This window comes from Myxine glutinosa, chromosome 14, assembly GCF_964187855.1.
Source record: "Myxine glutinosa chromosome 14, kmMyxGlut1.1, whole genome shotgun sequence".
Lineage (NCBI taxonomy): Eukaryota > Metazoa > Chordata > Myxini > Myxiniformes > Myxinidae > Myxine > Myxine glutinosa.
In genome coordinates this window covers 46824607-46845320 of record NC_136274.1, presented here as the reverse complement: position 1 = coordinate 46845320, position 20714 = coordinate 46824607, and the positions used below count along the sequence as shown (strand labels likewise).

General features: G+C 44.8%; 1 protein-coding gene across 2 annotated transcripts in view; it reads left to right on the top strand.

The window, feature by feature from the left end:
• LOC137439707 (tudor domain-containing protein 3) overlaps positions 1-20714 on the top strand; it is a gene marked incomplete at its 3' end in the record, with an annotated part of 198467 nt that overhangs the window by 133315 nt on the left and 44438 nt on the right. For both annotated transcript variants that reach the window (XM_078768314.1, XM_078768313.1), the window contains 4 exon segments: positions 1858-2020; positions 2336-2500; positions 2902-3139; positions 17951-18105. In XM_078768314.1, coding sequence (XP_078624440.1) covers positions 1858-2020; positions 2336-2500; positions 2902-3139; positions 17951-18105 — 721 coding nt within the window.

Below are 20714 nucleotides of genomic sequence, written 5' to 3'. Positions count from 1 at the left end.
GCATGGGAAAGGGGGGGGGGCGAGGGAGAAGTATAAAGCACAAGGACACCAAGGACTTCCAGGACAGAAGTTGGTATTTCAAAAAGGGGAATTGGGGTGAAATTAGCGGGGGTAGAAAAGATCAAGGTTTTGGATGGGGGAAGATAAGAGATGGTGGTGAACAGCTGTTTTAAAGACTTGGAGGGTGGAGTGGGATTGAAGAGAGTGAGGGAGTTTGTTCCAGAGGCGGGAGAAAAGAGGAATGAAGGAGTGAAGGTGAGCAGAGAGTCTTGATTTTGGCCGTTTAACCAAAAGAGGGTTGCAGGCAGATCTTGTGCGACCTGTAGGAATATTTGCGGGACAGAGCCCAGAGAGAGCTGGGGGGGGCAAGGCCAGAGAGGAGTCGGTAGAAGACGGAGAGGAGTCGGTAAATACATATATATATGTATATATATGTATATATATGTATATGTATATGTATGTATATATATGTATATATATGTATATATATGTATATATATGTATATGTATATAATATATATTGCCATTCTTGGCTTTTTCTTCCATTGGGGAAGGGAGGATGCAATTGGAATTATCCCAGCTATATAACTACAATGGATTATATATATGCACAAAAGCAGTACGTATGTTTTCCCTTCATTTATGTAACCTAGGTTTAACCTTTGCTATTTATCCCACGCTGGAACTGTTTCAGTACATTGGACAATTCCTGGGTGTCTAAATTGGGATAATTACAGTGCCCTAATTCATTACTGACATGGTTCAACCTCGCTCTGCATGCAAACTCATTCTCTGCTTGGGTGTGTTGATGACCATATTGAGTCTTAAGCCGGCTGTGCGCCGAGCTAGCTGCTCTGTCATTTGCAGTTATTGGCTCGGCCATGGTCACATGGTTGGATGGAGACAGGAAACGAGACAATACCGTAAACTTGACTAACTAATTAATTTATGTTTTTGATTGATTAATTAACTTGACTTGACTTGAACTTGAATTAACTTGACTAATTGATTAATTAAGCTAACTCCGAGGGCCTTTCACTCACTCACCGCAGGCAGGTTGGTGGTCTTTCTGTCTTCTACCGACTCCTCTCCGGCCTTGCTCCCCCAGCTCTCTCTGTGCTCTGTCCCCCAAATATTCCTTCAGGTCGCACAAGATCTGCCAGCAACCCTCTTATGGTGAAACTGCCAAAATCTAGGCTCTCTGCTCACCTTCACTCTTTCATTCCCCTTTTCTCCCACCTCTGGAACAAACTCCCCCACTCCCTTCAATCCCACTCCTCCCTCCCGGTCTTTAAAACAGCTGTTCACCACCATCACTATTTCTTCCCCCATCTAAAACCTTGATCTTTTCTACCCCCGCTAATTCACCGCAAATACACTTTTTTGAAATTCAAACTTCTTTCCTGGAAGTCCTTGCAGTGTCCATTTGTTTTATACCTCTCCCACCTCCCCCCAAGCCCTCTCCCTCCCACAGTTCTCTCGATGTCCCTGCTCTCAAATGTTGTGTTTGTGTCCTTCCCCCTCTCTCCCCATCTTGTCTACCGCTCCCCTTATTTTGTGTTTTATGTGTCGGTTTGACTTTTTGTGTGATTAATGTTCGATCTTTCACGAGCCTCGATCTTGTATACATAAAAAAAAAAAAAAAAAAAACTTTCAAAAACCATGATTGCCGAATCTACTTCCAGTTGGTGCTTCTCATCTCCGCTTGTGCCACTGTGAGTGAAGTCTGCATGTCCTGTATTGTTGAAGCTCTGCCCGCCACGGGAGTATGCTTTATAGACCGTTTAGAGCTGCTGTTAGAGTTGCATTGCCTTTTTTGTTGTACAAGTTGTACAAGACATTTTTTTTTTTCATCAGGTGGATGAAGGATCACTGAAGCGGATTGTGGAAATGGGATTCACGAAAGAGGAAGGGAGGCTCGCTTTGATGGACAATCGAAATGATGTGGAAGCTGCATTGGAAACCCTGCTTCATCCGCCTCCGCTGTTGTGCCCTGATGCAACATCACGTCATGGCAAGGGTACCTTGTAATCAAATTATTCTCTCACCAAATAAATTACGAGCTGTGTTGTCATGGTTCTATTCTAACTCTCATCTTTATTTTTGCAGATTATTCAAGATAATTGTAATTTTTATATGAATTTATCAGTATTTTCAGATGGAAGAATTTTAACTATTTGGATGTCAAAATATGCATTCGTAATTAATACTTCATGGATTTATTGACAAGGTAATGACATCATGACTGAGCACGCCATTATATCGATCTGGCTGGTTTATGCATGATTACTTTGAAGAAGAGTGTAAAGGCAGACGCTTTCTGTGTGTCTGGCAGATAGGGGAAGTGGCGGAAGAGGACGGGGCAAGGGGCGGGGAAGGGGCCGAAGAGCAGCAGCTGTGAGCGATGATGAGGATGGGGGAGCAGTCAGTAGTCGACCGTCAGCTCCCAGCACACTCTTCGATTTCCTTAATAGCAAAATGGAAGCTTTGGGGATTGACAGTAAGTATACACACACACGCACAAACATTGAAACTACTACGAATTGAATGGACACAGGTTTATCCATTTTCACTATTATTCTACCTAAATAATGTGGCAAGCTATTGAAGATGCCCCACTGTAATAATGTGGCCAGTGTGCTCTGGTGAGATTGGCTATGTCTAAGTACATTTACTAGTGGTTGAATTGTCATTGGAAGGTCATAAGGAATTAATGTAGGCTGGAAGTTGCAGGCTACGATAAAGTGGCTGACAGACCAAGCAAGGTATTGGGCTTCAATGTTGTAAAAAAGACCAAAAGTTAGGAATTGGATTCCAGATTTGGGAAGGTCATTTGGCCAAATTGTCATCAAATCAAATTGAAGATTGGTTAATAGTGCCGTGACTACTTCTTTCCAACAGCTGAACCAAAACCATATTACAAAAGTCGCAATGCACCAGAACTTCGTTCTTTCCCTGCTTTGGCTGCCACACGCCCGGAATTCTCAGCTTCTTCACAGTCCAATGTCTCGTCGAATGTGACGTCTTGGCGCACATCGGGAAGGGGCCAGACTTACGACAAACCTCCACGCTTCAGGAGAGGGAGTGGCCGAGAAAGCGATGGAGGGCGAGAAATGAATGGTATGAGGGATGATCGAAGGTGAGCATGTGTGCGTGTATCCATGTACTCTTGTAACAAAAACACAAAACAACCTTTTCTCTAATTATGAAAGCACGTGCGTAACGTATTAGCCAACGGAAGTCATTGTACCAGTATACACATTTCAGACATTAAACCACCCATTCATTTACACAGGTTACTGTTCGATATTTTTAGGTAGTAGGTTGTCGACAGCAACCACCCAGGGTAGTACTACCATTCTGACTTAGGAGCATTTAAGTGGTGCCCGGAACCATCTTACACTCTCTGTGTCAGGATTGCTGGTCTTGCTTTCTGTCTCACTCAAACTAGAGCTACCGGGCTAGCTTCAATCTCACTTTCTTACAAACAAACATCATACACTTTTCCTACTCATTTTCACTCCTCACCTTTACCTTCTCTCTATTTAATTTAGCTTTCCTCATATTTATCAATGCAGTTGTTTTATTTAAGACCTGGCCTCGATGAGGACTATATAGTCGGTGACTAGAGCCATCAACATAAAAAATGACTCCGGTTTACTTTGGGGATGTGTTCCTGAAAAGTGCGACGAATATTGAAATGATGTAAATCAAAGCAATTTTTCCTCAATAATTCATGGCATAAACAGGGGATGCGTTCCTCATGTCACCACTTCATGTATTGTATTTCACCTTTTATCTGTGGGTCGGGGAAGGGGCCATCCTTTTATGCCTGGTGCATTTCACGACCCTTTTTTATGCCACCGCTGATGGTCACCGGAAGCATTATGTTTTTGGCTTGTCCGTCCGGGCTGTCCGTCCCTCCGTGATATGTTTTTGTGACAGCGATAACTTGAGAATAGCTGAAGGAATCCAAGTCAAACTTAGATCTGTCATGTATAATGATGTAAAGATTAACTGATTCGATTTTGTGGTCAATAAGTCAAAGGTTAGAGGTCCTGTTGGATAAAAATTCGGCTACCAAGCTAACTTGTGAACCAGTGATGGGATTTTGACCAAATTTGGTAGAAGTATCTATTGTGATACAAAGATGAACTGATTAGATTTCTGCATCAAGAGCTCAACGGTCAAAGGTCAGTTTCTGTAATTGTTTTTTGTTGCCGCGATAACTTATCGGCTGAAGGGAACTCAGTCAAACTTGGTACAAGTATGTTAATGGTGAAAAGATAAATGGATTACATTATGGGGTCAAGAGGTCAAAGGTCATAGGTCCCATTGGGGAAAAGTTTTGTTACTGCGGTAACTTGTGAACCAGTGATGGGATTTTGATCAAAATTGGTACAAGTATGTATAAAAAACCCCCCCAAAAAACCACCTTTAGAGGCCATTTTTCCCCGCAAGCAGGGGTTGGCCTTTTTCGGGGACCGTGGTTGTTGTTGTTTTTTGGTCCCCTTTTTTGAAGCAATGTTTTACGGCCGGATGCTCTTCCTGCCGCCAACCCTTTTTGTCGCCTTTTTACGACAAGCAGGGAATTACCAGTGAACTGGTACTCAATTAGCCGACCTCAGAAGGATGACAGGCTGAGTCAACCCCCCTGGTGTTTTTTTTTTTGTTTTTTTATTTTTTTATTTTTTTGTTGTATACAAGATCGAGGCTCGTGAAAGAGCGAACATTAATCACACAGAAAGACAAACAGACACATAAAACAAATAACATCGGGAGCGGTAGACAAGATGGGGAGAGAGGGGGAAGGATACAAACACAACATTTGAGAGCAGGGACCGAGAGACATGGAGACATCGAGAGATCTGTGGGAGGGAGAGGGCTTTGGGGGGGAGGCATGTGAAGGGGGGGGGGGGGGGGGTGGGAGAGGTATAAACATATGGACACTGCCAGGACTTCCAGGAAAGAAGTTGGAATTTCAAACAAGGTGGATCTGGGGTGAATTAGTGGGGGTAGAAAAGATCAAGGTTTTGGATGGGGGAAGATAAGAGATGGTGGTGAACAGCTGTTTTAAGGACCTGGAGGGAGGAGTGGGATTGAAGGGAGTGTGGGAGTTTGTTCCAGAGGCGGGAGAAAAGAGGAATGAAAGAGTGAAGGTGAGCAGAGAGCCGAGATTTCAGCAGTTTAACCATCAGAGGGTTGCTGGCAGATCTTGTGCGACCTGTAGGAATATTTGGGGAACAGAGCACAGAGAGAGCTGGGGGAGCAAGGCCGGAGAGGAGTCGGTAGAAGACAGAAAGACCACCTACCTGCCTGCGGTGAGTGAGTGAAAGGCCCTCAGAGATAGCTTCATCGCGGGAGATTCAAATGATTTTGAAAGCTTTGGATTCAACAGCGTGAAGCCGAGCCAGGTGTGAGGCAGGAGCACCAGCCCATAGGGGAGAACAGTATTCCATTGAGCTGCGGATGAAAGCCTTGTATGTGGTGAGGAGCTCAGGTGTGCCGAGGAAGGACTTCGCACGACGGAGGATGCCCAGTCGGCGACTGGCTTTGGAGGCCAGCTTGGAAATGTGGTTTTCCCAAGAAAGATCATGGCAGATAGTGAGACCCAAAAGCTTGAGCGACAGAACTTCTTGGAGAGGATTGTTGAGAAAGTAGATGGGAGGGTTGTCCAGTCGATCTTTTCGGAGAGACATAGTGAGAGAGTGAGATTTGTCAGGATTGAAAGACATGTTCCACTTGTTTGACCAGTCTGTGATTTTGTCCAGGTCTTCAGAGAGTGAGGAGGCTGCAGACTGCCAATCTGAGGGAAGAGGAATGGAGCGGCAGAGAGTGGAGTCATCAGCAAAGAGATGGAGAGGATTTTCCAGAGAGTCGGAGAGATCATTGATAAAGACCAGAAAAAGCACAGGGCCCAGCACACTGCCTTGGGGAACTCCAGCCTGAACAGGAAGGGGAGATGAGAGAAATCCATTCAGGGCCACACGTTGACTACGACCAGAGAGGAAGGGGCCATCCTTTGGCGATCGACCGGGATTCAGCGATCGACCGGGATTCGAACCCAGGATCCTAGGATCCTAAGCTGGCACCCTAGCCGCTAGCCCAACACCAGGGCTATAATCCAGTCCAGTATATAAGTCCAACACCAGGGTACAAGTATGTATAATGATGTAATAATGTGGGTGGAGGTATATCGGTCGACGTCGTGTCATTGAAGATTGTCATTCTTCTAGTTTCATTCATAACAGTTATATTACTGTGGGAACATACACAAGTAGACATACTTATTGAAAAAAAAATCAATTGCCAGGCATATTGAAATAAAAATCGACCACTTCCGGAAGCGAGCGAAGTTGGCAGTACCTCTTCTTTATTCCTCCTTTTTCCTTCTTCCTTTTTCATCCTCCTTCAATGAATGTCGGCATTTTTATAGATGGTAGGTAGCATCGTAGTCGGAGGCAAACTTAATAACATGGCAACATCAACGGCATGTTCACCAGTATCTACTCGTTGAACAACGTCTAATTTCACTTCCAAGGTAAAACTTTTACAAGGCCTCTTGGCCATTCTATAGGACAGTATATTTATTTACGTGCGAAGCAAAGTACGGTAGTTTCTTCGGCGATTTGTGATCTCCCGATTTGGTAATTCAGCAATGTATTCTGGGGTTTTCATCAGTCTTGTAAGTTCTGAAAATGTTCGAGAATAAAAGGTATGGCTTTTAAAGCGATGTAAGTGCAAGTAGAGGCGGAGCAATTCCGGTCGTGGTATTGATAACGTGACGATGCATTTGCGAAACGACGTAAAAAGGGGAGACGTAAGTCGGGGTATTACTTCCTGATCGCTTTATTTACACTCCACTTTTTATTAACCACGCTGTAATTTGTTATTATTCTGAAATAAAATTGGACTGCAAGTTCAGTTGATAATGTGATGTCGCTTCCGCTTCCGGTTCTCCAAGTGAGGTTGTTTGTCATCAGAGCTTGTCCACGTCGATCAAAGTTGGTGTTTTTTTTCTCAAAGTTAAGTATTTTGTTTTGCTGTGTATGTGTCTACTGTGTTTCTGGTTCAACCGTGTCTTGCATTTCGTGTAAAATTGTGTATTAGTCAGTCAGTTTGGTCATACGTGTTTGGGGCCTGGTTCTCCTCGAGGCCTGCCCAGTCGCCTCTTATTGGTTCACGAGTTATCAAGTGACCACTATATTCGTCGTGTGTGTGTGTGTGTGTGTGTGTGTGTGTGTGTGTGTGTGTGTGTGTGTGTGTGTGTGTGTGTGTGTGTGTGTGTGTGTGTGTGTGTGTGTGTGTGTGTGTGTGTGTGTGTGTGTGTGTGTCTCTGTGTGTGTCTGTCTGTCTGTGTGTGTCTCTGTCTGTCCGCAGCATAACTACCCGATGATATCATCCGATCTTGATGAAACTTGGGTGGGAGGTTGATATCATGATCTAGTTGTGTCCTGCCTAGAGTGGGTGTATTGCGCCCATTGTGGGCGGAGCCACGCCCGAAAAAGATGTCTTTTTAGGGGGTAATCGAGTCAAGCTACATCTTCTCTGAGGGGTTTGGTGGAAACTGACAGGGGTTTCGATATTTGGTTAGGCCAATGTCATGTGCCTAGCCCCACGGAGCTCGATTTTTCATGTTTTATTTTATTAATTTTTTCATTTTTCAAATTTATTTATTTATTTATTTTTCATTTATTTTTCATTTCCGTTTTCACCGAATTTTCGGTATTGTGTAGCTGACTAACCTCATAACTGATTATACATTATTTTCTATCTCATTTCAAGGTCAGTAACCTTCATTTTGACATTTCCAGGCCTGGCCTGTCCGGGCCTGTTTCGGTTATAGTCCGTCCTTTGTCATTGAATACCGCTCGCTCGTGAACCATCGTCGTCTCCTGACTTGTGGTCTTTTGTTATTCATTTGATTTCTCTTTGGATATCTGGACTTTTTTTTCATCCCCTACTTTCCCTCTAAGCCTGGTGTTGGCTTAGCGGTTAGGGTGCCGGCTTGGGATCCTAGGATCCTGGGTTCGAATCCCGGTCGATCGCTGAATTAACGCCAGGGGGGTTGACTCAGCCTGTCATCCTTCCGAGGTCGGCAAATTGAGTACCAGCTTGCTGGGATGAATGATCACGGTGTGTACCCCGATTTAGAATAGGTACACCGTTTTTGCCATTCTTTGTAAAATTTCCCGATATTATAGTATAAACCAATATTTTTACAATATGTATTGTTATGCTGCTCATTTTGACACCAAAAATAAGTTTGTAACTGAATTATTGGTCAGTTTATTGACATTTTTGTATTTTCAAGAAAATCAGATATTTCGCGATTGACCTCTTTCACAAAATAACCCACTGTGAGGTCCCAAATCAAAATATCAAGTGTCATCCAGGCTAATATTGCTCAGGAGGTGTCATGGTTCAATCCTAGCATGGGTGACAGCTTGTAACAAACAGTTACCCCTCATGTAATTTTTTGAGATTATATTCCTAGTCTAGGAGGATTATTGTTTAATTTGATATATTGAGATTTGCCATGTATTTTTCTTTTATTTATGGACAGATTATGGAGGTTGCCCCACAAATTACTGAACCTTTCTTTGGGTCTAACTATCTAGGCTGGTGTTAGTGGTGTTATAGTAATTTAGAGCACATTCTTATGGTAAATTCGATCACGATCAATTACTTTAAAAGGTCAATTGATTGTTATTGTTCAATTGCATATTGTGCGAAACAAACGATGCTTCGCTTGTACCATGGTGATGATCACTGTTTTTGGGATGAAAATGCACCAACCCACAGTGAGAGTGTTGTGCATGACCAGATGAAGAACTTGACGTGGGCTCCAGTCATCTTTTATTGCCATTTTGATATCCTGATCTTACAGTAGTTCAGCAACTTTGGATCCGCTGACCTCCCTCGGCCATTTGTTTGGCCAGCCTGTTGGACAATTTGCTTCTTATATAACCTTAATGGCACCATTTTTGTGATTCACACGTTTACACGAAGGGGATCTGTTTGTCGATTGTGCCTACTTTCATTGCTCATCTTCCCGCAACGTCTCCTGTCTTGCAATTAAATCGTCCATTTCTGCTTGGAGATCCCGTCTTCCTAACCATTACCAGTGGTACGGCTGAATCGGGTTGTCCTCTATGCTTTGGGGATTTGGGAATTCATATTATGTGGACTATTGAATGACTGCCGCCCCTTGGCTTTACTGTTTGTGTGCACCCTCCGGACTTTGGCAAGATCAACGGGGCTCGCCGCCGACGTTATACCCATTTTTATATTTAAATGTTGAAGGCTCCAGCCACGGACTACATAGTCCTCTTCATGGCCAGGTCTTAAATAAAGGAGCTGCGTTGATAGAAAAGTGCAGAGAGAATAGTCTCGAGTTCTTGAGGAAGTAAAAAAATATCTGCTTTTTTGGAAAAGGAGGTCGGTCATAAGTGTTTGGAAATACATGAGAAGACAAAGAGTTCCAGAGTTTGGCAATGGAGGGGAAGAAACAAACATCATAACGTGCCACCCTTGAGTTGCCAATGGCCACACAATAATCATGTGATGTTGTGGCTTGTTGAGTATTCCGTGGTCTCGTTAATGGCAGAGGTACACAAGCAGCAAGTTATTGGGAGTAGACACTGAAGTAATATCTGCAGAGAAGAGAAAGAAAGCAAACTTTGAGGTGTAATTCGAGCGGGTCGAGTTTTGAGGTCGGATTGGGAGAGTTGGTTGGTAATTTATCACCCGTTGGGTTTAATGTGCAACCTGCTTGATTAAGCTGATTTCCACATCGAGAGTCGTGAGTTAACGTGTAGCTGCATTGCTGTATGTGAAATTTGCATTAATTTTTTCATTTAGGATTCTTGGGAAAGTCCGTTGTTGCTACAGTTAATTGTCTCCGTCACCGAAGATGGAAGGAGGTTATGTATTCAGCCCTGTTTGTTTGTTTGTTTGTTTTTGTCTGTGAGCAAGATATCTGAAAAAGTTGTGGACGGATTCAGCCAAAATTTGATGGAGAGGTTGGGTGTGTGACAAGGCCAAATGGATTAGATTTTGATTCAGGTGCAGATGCAGAACCAGTCTATCTGGGCTCCAAAATATAAACTGTTCAGCCCGGTGGAGGTATGTCCTCTATCGAGTGCTGCTGTAGTTTATAATATTGTGCTTATGGTATATTAGAGATAATTAAATATGTCTTCCAACATTACTCTTCTCCCTCGTCATTTTTTGGTTTCACCTCAAAACCAATACCAGGGGACTTTGTTTGTCCATTTTTCTTTTCTGTCATGATGCTCTCCCAGTTATCAGTGCTGCAGTGCACTGTATGCATGTGTGAATATATGTGTATGTGTATATATATATATATACACACACACACACACACACACACACACACACACACACACACACACACACACACACACACACACACACACACACACACACACACACACACACACACACACACACACACACACACATCGTGGCCAAACATAATGGCACCCTTGCACTTTTTTCAAATAATGCACCATTTCTTCCAGAAAATTGTTGAAGTTAAAACATCTTTTGGTGTCCACATCTGTATATCTTTGGTTTGCAGTGGCACAAAACAAAAAAAGCTGAAAAAATTACTAAATCTTAGCTTATTCCACACAGAAATCCTAAAATGTCCCGGACAATATTATTGGTACCTTTTAGAAGTTGTTAGAAATAATTAGATTTCAAGCAGGTGATTCTCCTTTACTTTGGAATTGAACTCACCTGTGGTGAGTTGCAGGTGCCTGCAATATAAAAATCACTCATTCAACCAGTTTGAATAGAGAAAAGGAGTCATTCTGTTATTTTGTGTCACTGTGGATACCACAATGAGCATGGAGAAAAGAAGGAAAACCAGAGAATTGTCTGAGGAGGTCAGACACAAAATCGTAGCCAAGAATGGACAATCTCAAGGCTGTAAGTCCATCTCCAGAGACGTTGATGTTCCTGTTTCCATTGTACGTAATGTTATCAGGAAGTTTAAGGCCCATGGCACTGGAGTCAACCACCCTGTTCGTGGCCACAAGAGAAAGCTTGATCGAAGATTGCAGCGAAGGATTTTTTTTATTTTATTTTATTTTTATTTTTTTTGTATACAAGATCGAGGCTCGTGAAAGAGCGAACATTAATCACACAGAAAGACAAGCCGACACATAAAACATATAACATCGGGAGCGGTAGACAAGATGGGGAGAGAGGGGGAAGGACAGAAACACAACATTTGAGAGCAGGGACCGAGAGACATGGAGACATCGAGAGATCTGAGAGAGGGCGAGGGCTTTGGGGGGGGGGGGGGGCATGGGAAGGGGGCGGTGGGAGAGGTATAAAACATATGGACACTGCCAGGACTTCCAGGAAAGAAGTTGGAATTTCAAACAAGGTGGATCTGGGGTGAATTAGCGGGGGTAGAAAAGATCAAGGTTTTGGATGGGGGAAGATAAGAGATGGTGGTGAACAGCTGTTTTAAAGACCTGGAGGGAGGAGTGGGATTGAAGGGAGTGAGGGAGTTTGTTCCAGAGGCGGGAGAAAAGAGGAATGAAAGAGTGAAGGTGAGCAGAGAGCCGATATTTCGGCAGTTTAACCATCAGAGGGTTGCTGGCAGATCTTGTGCGACCTGTAGGAATATTTGGGGGACAGAGCACAGAGAGAGCTGGGGGTGCAAGGCGAAGGGATTGTTTGAATGATGGAGAAAGCAGCTTGATCAACTTCCAAACAGATTCAAGCTGACCTTCAGACACAAGGTACGACAGTTTCAACTCACACCATCCGTCATCAACTCGATGAAAGGGGGTTCTATGGTCGGAGACCCAGGACAACCCCACTGCTGAGAGAGAAACATAAGAAAGCCTGACTGGTGTTTTCCAAAACACACTTGAACAAGTCAAAATCCTACTGGGGGAATGTCCTGTGGACAGATGAGAGAAAATTAGAGCTTTTTTGGTAAAGCACATCATCTCTATGTTTACAGAAAACAAAATGAAGCCTTCAAAGAAGAGAACACCTTCCCTACAGTAAAACATGGAGGAGGTTCGGTGATGTTTTGGGGTTGCTGTACTGCACTGGTTGCCTTGAATGTGTGCATGGCATCATGAAATCAGGAGATTACTAAGGCATTTTGGAGCATAATGTTCAACCCAGTATCAGAAAGCTGGGTCTTTGTCAAAGGTCATGGGTCTTGCAGCAGGACAATGACCCCAAACACACTTCATAAAGCACCCTGGAATGGTTCAAGACAAAAAGCTAGACTGTTCTAAAGTGGCCAGCAATGAGTCCAGATCTAAATCCCATTGAACACCTGTGGGGAGATCTGAAAACAGAAGTTGGGAGAAGGCACCTTTCAAATCTGGGAGATCTGGGGAAGTTTGCACAAGAAGAGTGGACCAAACTGCCAGTAGAGAGGTGTAGGAAGCTCATTCATGGCTATAAGAAGCGATTGACTGCAGTTTTTTTGTCCAATGTCTGTGCTACCAAATATTAAGTCGAGGGTTTCAATTATTTTGTCAATGCCATTTATTTTTATTTTCTGATTTAAACAACAACACAACAACAACATGCATTTTAAGGCCATTTTCCCTGCTAGAGCGGGGGTTAGCCTTGCGGTCCCCATGACAATCTTCTCCATTTTGCCCTCTTTTCTGCATCTCTCCTTGTTAACCCCCTTGCCCGCATTTCTTCTTCCACCATCTTTAGTCAAGTCTTTCTCGGTCTTCCCCGTCCTCTAGTTCCTTCTACATTCATTTCCATCACTCTTCTCAACCAGTCACTTTCATCCTTCCTCAACACATGACCAAACCATCTCAACCTGTTCCTCTTCACAGCATCAATCACATGCTCTATTCCCATCATCTTTCGCAATTCATCATTTGTCTTCCTCTCTCTCAACGATACTCCGCACATCCACCGAACCATTCGCATTTCCATCCTTTCAAGCCTTCGTTGCTGCTCTACATTCATGACCCATGTCTCGCTCCCATAAATCATAACACTTCTCACACATGCAGCATACACCTTTCCCTTCAGCTTCAACGACACTCCCCTCCTCATCAGCATGCCAGTCAGTTCCTGAAACTTTTTCCATGCACATCTCACTCTGGCAACTGTTGCCGAGTCTGATCCACCTTCTCCATTCAGCATGTCTCCGAGGTAGCAAAATGTTTTCACACCTTCCAGCTTCACGCCGTCTCCAAGATCCAACTCAACATTTCCTAAATCTGCAGCTCCCTCTGTGCACACCTTACATTTGAATGTAGCTGCCACACTGGTTAATGACCATCTCAGACCGCTACATTTTTGATGAACCCACTCAGCGCACAGCGCACATTGTACATTGAATGGAGTTCACTCCGACACCCTTCCTACACACAGCACATGGCCACTTCCCTGTTCTTTCCACCTCACCACATGCTTTACCACTTGCCATCACCTTCGTCTTTCCTATATTCACCTTCAGACCTTTTGTCTACATGCATTCCTTCCACTCGTTCATCTTTTCCTTCAGTCCATCCATACTTTCCGCAATCAACACCAGATCATCTGCATACAACAACTCCCACGGTAAACCCTCCTTTACGTTCTGAGCCAGCACCTCCATCACAGCTACAAATAGTAGTGGACTTAGTACTGACTCCTGATGCACTCCCACCTTCACTTTAAACTCACCACTGTTCCCGTCCTTCGTCCTTACAGTTGTGCACGCTCTTTTGTACATTGCCATCACTACTCTGATCAACCATTCCTCCACCTCTAACTTCCTCAATGCCCATGTCAATACTTCGCGTGGAACCCTATCGAATGCTTTCTCCAGATCAACAAACCCAAGAAACGTGCGGGAGATTCCAATGATCTTGAAAACCTTGGTTTCCACGACATTAAGCCGAGCAAGGTGTGAGGCAGGGGAGCCAGCCCAAAGGGGTAAGAAGTACTCCATCAAGCTGCGGATGAAGGCCTTATCGGTGGATAGGAGTTCAGGTGTGCCAAGGAAAGACTGTGTGACAGATGATGCGCCATCGGCGGCTAGCTTTGGAGGCCAACTTTGAAATGGGGTTTGCCCAAGAAAGATCGTGGCTGATACTGAGACCCAAGAGGTTGAATGACTGAACTTGCTCAAGAGGATCGCTTGTCCTCTTCTCCATGTACTTCTCCTGCAACTGCCTCACAATAAAGAGTGCGTCTGTCGTACCTCTTCCTGGCATAAATCCAAACTGCATTTCGTCGATCTTCACCTTCCTTATCCTCCTCTCCAACACCTTTTCCAATACCTTCATTCCATGCTCCAATAACTTTATCGCTCGGTACGAGCCACACCCCAGAGCGTCACCTTTCCCCTTGTATAGAGGGACAAGGGTACTCAGTTCCCAATCCACTGGAATGCGGCCTTCTTTCACCACCAGATTACAGATCTGTGGCATTTTCTTCACACCCCAACTTCCTGCTGCCTTCAACATATCTCCCATAACTCCCGTCGGCCCTCCCGCTTTTCTACTCTTCATTGCTTTTATCGCTTCCTCAACTTCCTTCTCAGTTATCTTCTCTGCCGGTCCTAAAACTGGGTTACTCTCTATGTTGCCATCCCATTCATTTTCTGTATTCAACAGCATTTCCATATATCTTTTCCATCTTCCTTTAATTCCATCTGGGTCCACAACGATTTGTCCAACTCACCCCCATCACATCACACCTCTCTTTCACTATCTGCTTTGCAATCCTGAATACCGCTCTCTGACCCTCTTCCGAATCCAAGCGTTCTCCGAACATTTTCCTCCATGCCTCCTGCGCCTTTTCTACCTCTTGCTTTGCAGCCTTCTTGGCTGCCTTATAACTTTCATGCTCTGCTTTTTCTGCTCCCGTACTCTTCGCCTTCTGCCACTCCTTGAACTTCTTCCTCTTCTCGTCAATCCTCTTTCCAACTTCATCATCCCACCACCATGTTTCCGAGTGCCTCGGTGGTCCTTTTGTCCATCCACATACCTCACCAACGGCTCCCAACAGACTATCTTTCATTGACATCCAACCACGTTCAAGCTCAACCACATCATCCTCTACCCTACTCAGCCTCTCTTTTAATGCCTCCCTTACTGTCACCTCTTTCAATCTCCACACCTTCATTCTCGGTTGGTACTTCACCCGCCGAGCTCTCCTCGCACCTTTCACCCTTATGTCGCAGACAACCAAGTGGTGCTGTGAAACAGCCTCCTCCCCCGGGATCACCTTTGTGTCCCGGAGGTGCCCCCTATCTCGCCTACGCACCATCGGGTAGTCAACGGTTGTCGTCGACCCACCTGACGTGTATGTAGCGAGCTTATTATCCCCTTTCTGGAACTGAGTATTACAAATCAACAAATCAGCTCCATCAGCAAACTCCAAAATCCTTTCAACTTCTCCATTTCTCACACCATATCCATAACCCCCATGAACTCCTTAAAAAAAACAACCTATTTTCTGATTTAAAAGGATATAATTAAGTTCTGAATCAAAAACAAAGGTTCTGTAATATTATTAGTGAAATAAAGAATTGTGGAGACAAATACTTTTGTCAATTTCAACTTATTTTTCGAGAAAATTGTGAGTTATTTGAAAAAAGTGCAAGGTTGCCAATATTTTTGGCCACGACTATATATAATATTGTTTATCCAAAACACGCCCTTCCGATCCATTAAAAGGCAAGATGACATTAAACCTCTCATGTGCAATGCTCATGTTTTGGTTTCGTTTCACCTGACTGCAAATCCCAACTCCTGGCTGAAGCTTATCAAGGTGGAGACTATTTCCTTGTGTGGCAGACGGCCATTGTTGCTCACAGTTCACGCAGATTCACTGGTGTGGGATGCGATCTTTTGCGGCCTCTGGTCTCTCTGTCATTTTCCGCCTCATTTCTGGTCTTGCACCCTCTGCCCTCTCTGTGCTCTGTCCCCCCTCTAAGTATCTGCTGAATGAATGCATTCCACCAGCAAACCCCCTCCTGGTGAAACTGCCTAAATCCAGAACCAATTCTCACCTCCACTCATTTATTCCTCAGAAGCCTGGTGTTGGCTTAGCGTTTCGGCTTGGGATCCTAGGATCCTGAGTTAGAATCCCGGTCGATCGCTGAATTCAACGCCAGCGGGGTTGACTCAGCTTGTCATCCTTCCGAGGTCAGCAAATTGAGTACGAGCTTGCTGGGATGAATGATCCCGGTGTGTACCCTGATTTAGAATAGGTACACCGTATCCCTGCCCATCGTAAGAGGCGACTGAGGGTTGGCATCAGGAAGGACAATCGGCCATAAAAATAAACATTGCCTCAAACAGGGAACCATGATTGTCATGGAGCCTGCAAGGCTAACCCCCGCTTTAGCGGGAAAAATGGCCTTAAAACGATCATTCATTCATTCATATTCACTCATTTATTCCTCTCTCCCCATCTGTGGAACTGCCTTCCACACTCACACTCTCTTCGATCCAATTCTTCTCTCCGCATCTTGAAGACAGCTGTTCACCCATCCAAAGCACGTCATCCCTTATCCAAAGCCATGATATTTTCTGCAACATTAAATCACCCCCATCCCTCTCAAAATTTTGCTCATGTATCCATCTTTTCTATCCACCCCTGCCTGCACCAGTTGCAGTCGAACACCTCCCCTGCCTGCACTCATTGTGGTCTCATCCCACCCCTGCCGACACTCGCTGTGGCCTCACCTCACACCTGCCTGCACTCGCTGTGGCCTCACCCCACCCCTGCCTGCACTTGCTGTGGCCTCAACCCACCCCTGCCTGCACTCGTGGCATCCTCACCCCACCCCTGCTTACACTCATTGTAGCCTCACCCCTCCTCTGCCTCCACTCGCAGCAGCCTCACCATCACCTGCCTGCACTCCCAGGGCCTCACCCTACCCCTACCTGCACTCGCTCCGGCCTCACCCCATACCTGCCTCCACAAATACAATCGGCTTTTATAAAATTTTCACACTCTGTTACCTTCTGCAAAGTAGTTATTTGTTTCTTTCACCTATCGATTGTAATCTTGAGGTGTGCCATTTTTATATCTTTGCTACAACAGAGACTACCGTCCGATGCCGCTCTCTTTGATATTGCTCACATCAAACATTCATCATATTGTGTATAATCTTCCTCCATTGTCCTTGTTCCCCTATTATTTTGCTCTCAAACTTTTCCCCCAATGTTATGTTCATCACCTTTCTTTTTTTGCACTGCTTACAAGCCAATCTCAGCCTCAGGTTAAAAAAGAATGCACTGCTCGACTAGCCACTAAAAACCACGAGGCCTTAAAACACTCGCTTCAAAATAAAATAAAACAATACAATTACCCACTAATCGGCTGCAAACCCTACTGTAACCTTGAGCGATATCGAATACACCACGCCTTGTACAAAATCACGATAAACGACAAATAATAACCACTTATCGCCTTCCGTAAGAGCGCCAAGTTCATCAACCACAACCAACACCGAAGACTGGCTGCCGGATAACTCGTGTTGCTAAGAATGTTGTTGGCTATTTTCTCAGCTGTTTTTCCTGTATTTTATTGCTGCTGGATTTGGATCAGAACAAAGGTGCCATCAGGGTGCAGCTTATTTTAGTCGTCTTTTCCTGGCCGAGCATGCACTTCAAAGGCAATGTTGGGCTGGCTGTCCCACTTTAAAAATTAATGTCAATACATGGGCCATGTGACACCACAGTCCATTTCACAAAGTTTGGTCTTTGGATTCAAGTTGTGGGCTGTTGCAAACCTCTTGCAAATTTGGAGTTTTGGATTGACCATTCTGCCTCGGCGGAACCTTCTGATTTATAACTGCTGCAGCAGCCCCAAGAAGGCCAAGTCAGATCAGATCAAATAATGTGAATGCAAGTGACTTATCATTTATTTTTCTTTTCTTATTCTTTTTTGGTTTTGCTTGCTTTTGTGCAAACAGGCAAAGCAGGAAGCAGTCTGGCAGGGGTCCTGGCCATGTAGAATGGGAAGCTGGAACCAAGGGGGGACAGCCAGAGTGGGGCAGGCCGCGAGGGGGTGAGCAGGAACGTGGCTCAAAGAACGGACCGACGGGCACTTTTGAGAGGACCAGCAATGGTGAGTCCGCGCCATGTCCGGTGAAGCCGTGCTTGGTTGTTTTACTTTTCTTGGCTGGTGGTAACTTTTATAGTTACAACTTCAAAATAAACTTGCGAAAATGAAGAAATACATATTTTAAAAAGCATTATTGAAAAGTCTTGGAATTTCAATTTGTGGCCAATGAGCTTAATGGAATTTTAAAGCTGTACTCATCTAGCTACATCTTTATGATGGGCTCTTTAATAAGAGCTCTATTTGTCTGGTATATTCTAAGCTATTTTATCAATGCGATGTCATGTTACATGTTTCACAGGTTTTTGGGGGTTCTTTTTTTTGTTGGTAATTTGTAAGGTACATGCCTGAGCCGGGTGGGCAGGTGATTATATTTAGTCAAGATATTGGCTCACAATGGCCTGAGCTTGAAAAGCAATAAACTTCAGATTTGAAACCTTGTTTGACAGTACATCGGTTTGGCATGTTTTGGATTAGCTTTTGCTCATTTGGATAGTTAGACCAAAAAATTGTAACGCGAAAGAGGTCAACTCTTTGAATATTCCCATCTGAGCCATAAGCTCGTGATGCATGGATTCCAGGCTAAAATCCCATTATAACTACAATTTTTCCATTGTCTGCTGATGTCCTTGTAATTAGTCTAAAGGGAGAGTGAGGTATCCTGATGTCTTTGTCCTTGGTGTTATAAATGTACGAGCTCTTCGTCCCGTTACTCCCCCCCCCCCCCCCCCCTCTGCATAACATGATAAATGAATATAATGAACACAAAAGTGGTATAAATGCAAAGTATGAATCAAAATCGTTTCGAATATCAGCCATTGCTGATATTCGAAACGTTTTGCAACGATGCCATATCATGACATTATGCATGATATGGCATAGTCACCAAAGTTTTGCAACTCTGACACTGATCCTTACTGAATGCCCCTTACCTGCACGGATGTGCATTTTTTACGGCGTAGCCCATCAGGACACATGAAAGCCCACAGAATCTTGTTTCTCACAGTCTGAGAGTCCTTTCGGTGCTTTTTTCAAACTCCAAACTGGCTTTCATGTGTCTTTCACTGAGAAGAGGCTTCCGTCTGGCCACTCTGCCATAAAGCCCAGATAGGTGGAGTGTTGCAGTGATGGTTGTCCTTCTGGAAGTTTCTCCCATCTCTACACAGGATCTCTGGAGCTCAGCCAGTGACCATCGGGTTCTTGGTCACCTCTATTACCAAGGCCCCTCTCCCCCGATTGCTCAGTTTGGCCGGGCGGCCAGCTCTAGGGATAGTCCTGGTTGTTCCAAACTTCTTCCATTTAAGAATTATGGAGGCCACTGTGCTCTTGGGAACCTTCAATGCAGCAGAAATTTTTTTGTCGGCTTCCCCAGATTTGTGCCTCGACACAATCCTGTCTCTGAGCTCTGCACGCAGTTCCTTCGACCTCATGGCTTTGTTTTTTTTTGTTTTTTTTGTTTTTTTTGTTTTGTATACAAGATCGAGGCTCGTGAAAGAGCGAACATTAATCACACAGAAAGACAAACAGACCCACAAAACAAATAACATCGGGAGCGGTAGACAAGATGGGGAGAGAGGGGGAAGGACACAAACACAACATTTGAGAGCAGGGACCGAGAGACATGGAGACATCGAGAGATCTGTGGGAGGGAGAGGGCTTTGGGGGGGAGGCATGGGAAGGGGGGGGGGGTGGGAGAGGTATAAAACATATGGACACTGCCAGGACGTCCAGGAAAGAAGTTGGAGTTTCAAGCAAGGTGGATCTGGGGTGAATTAGTGGGGGGTAGAAAAGATCAAGGTTTTGGATGGGGGAAGATAAGATAAGAGATGGTGGTGAACAGCTGTTTTAAAGACCTGGAGGGAGGAGTGGGATTGAAGGGAGTGTGGGAGTTTGTTCCAGAGGCGGGAGAAAAGAGGAATGAAAGAGTGAAGGTGAGCAGAGAGCCGAGATTTCGGCAGTTTAACCATCAGAGGGTTGCTGGCAGATCTTGTGCGACCTGTAGGAATATTTGGGGGACAGAGCACAGAGAGAGCTGGGGGAGCAAGGCCGGAGAGGAGTCGGTAGAAGACAGAAAGACCACCTACCTGCCTGCGGTGAGTGAGTGAAAGGCCCTCAGAGATAGCTTCATCGCGGGAGATTCCAATGATTCTGAAAGCTTTGGATTCAACAGCGTGAAGCCGAGCCAGGTGTGAGGCAGGAGCACCAGCCCATAGGGGAGAACAGTATTCCATTGAGCTGCGGATGAAAGCCTTGTATGTGGTGAGGAGCTCAGGTGTGCCTAGGAAGGACTTCGCACGACGGAGGATGTCCAGTCGGCGACTGGCTTTGGAGGCCAGCTTGGAAATGTGGTTTTCCCAAGAAAGATCATGGCAGATAGTGAGACCCAAAAGCTTGAGCGACAGAACTTCTTGGAGAGGATTGTTGAGAAAGTAGATGGGAGGGTTGTCCAGTCGATCTTTTCGGAGAGACATAGTAAGAGTGTGAGATTTGTCAGGATTGATAGACATGTTCCACTTGTTTGACCAGTCTGTGATTTTGTCCAGGTCTTCAGAGAGTGAGGAGGCTGCAGACTGCCGATCTGAGGGAAGAGGAATGGAGCGGCAGAGAGTGGAGTC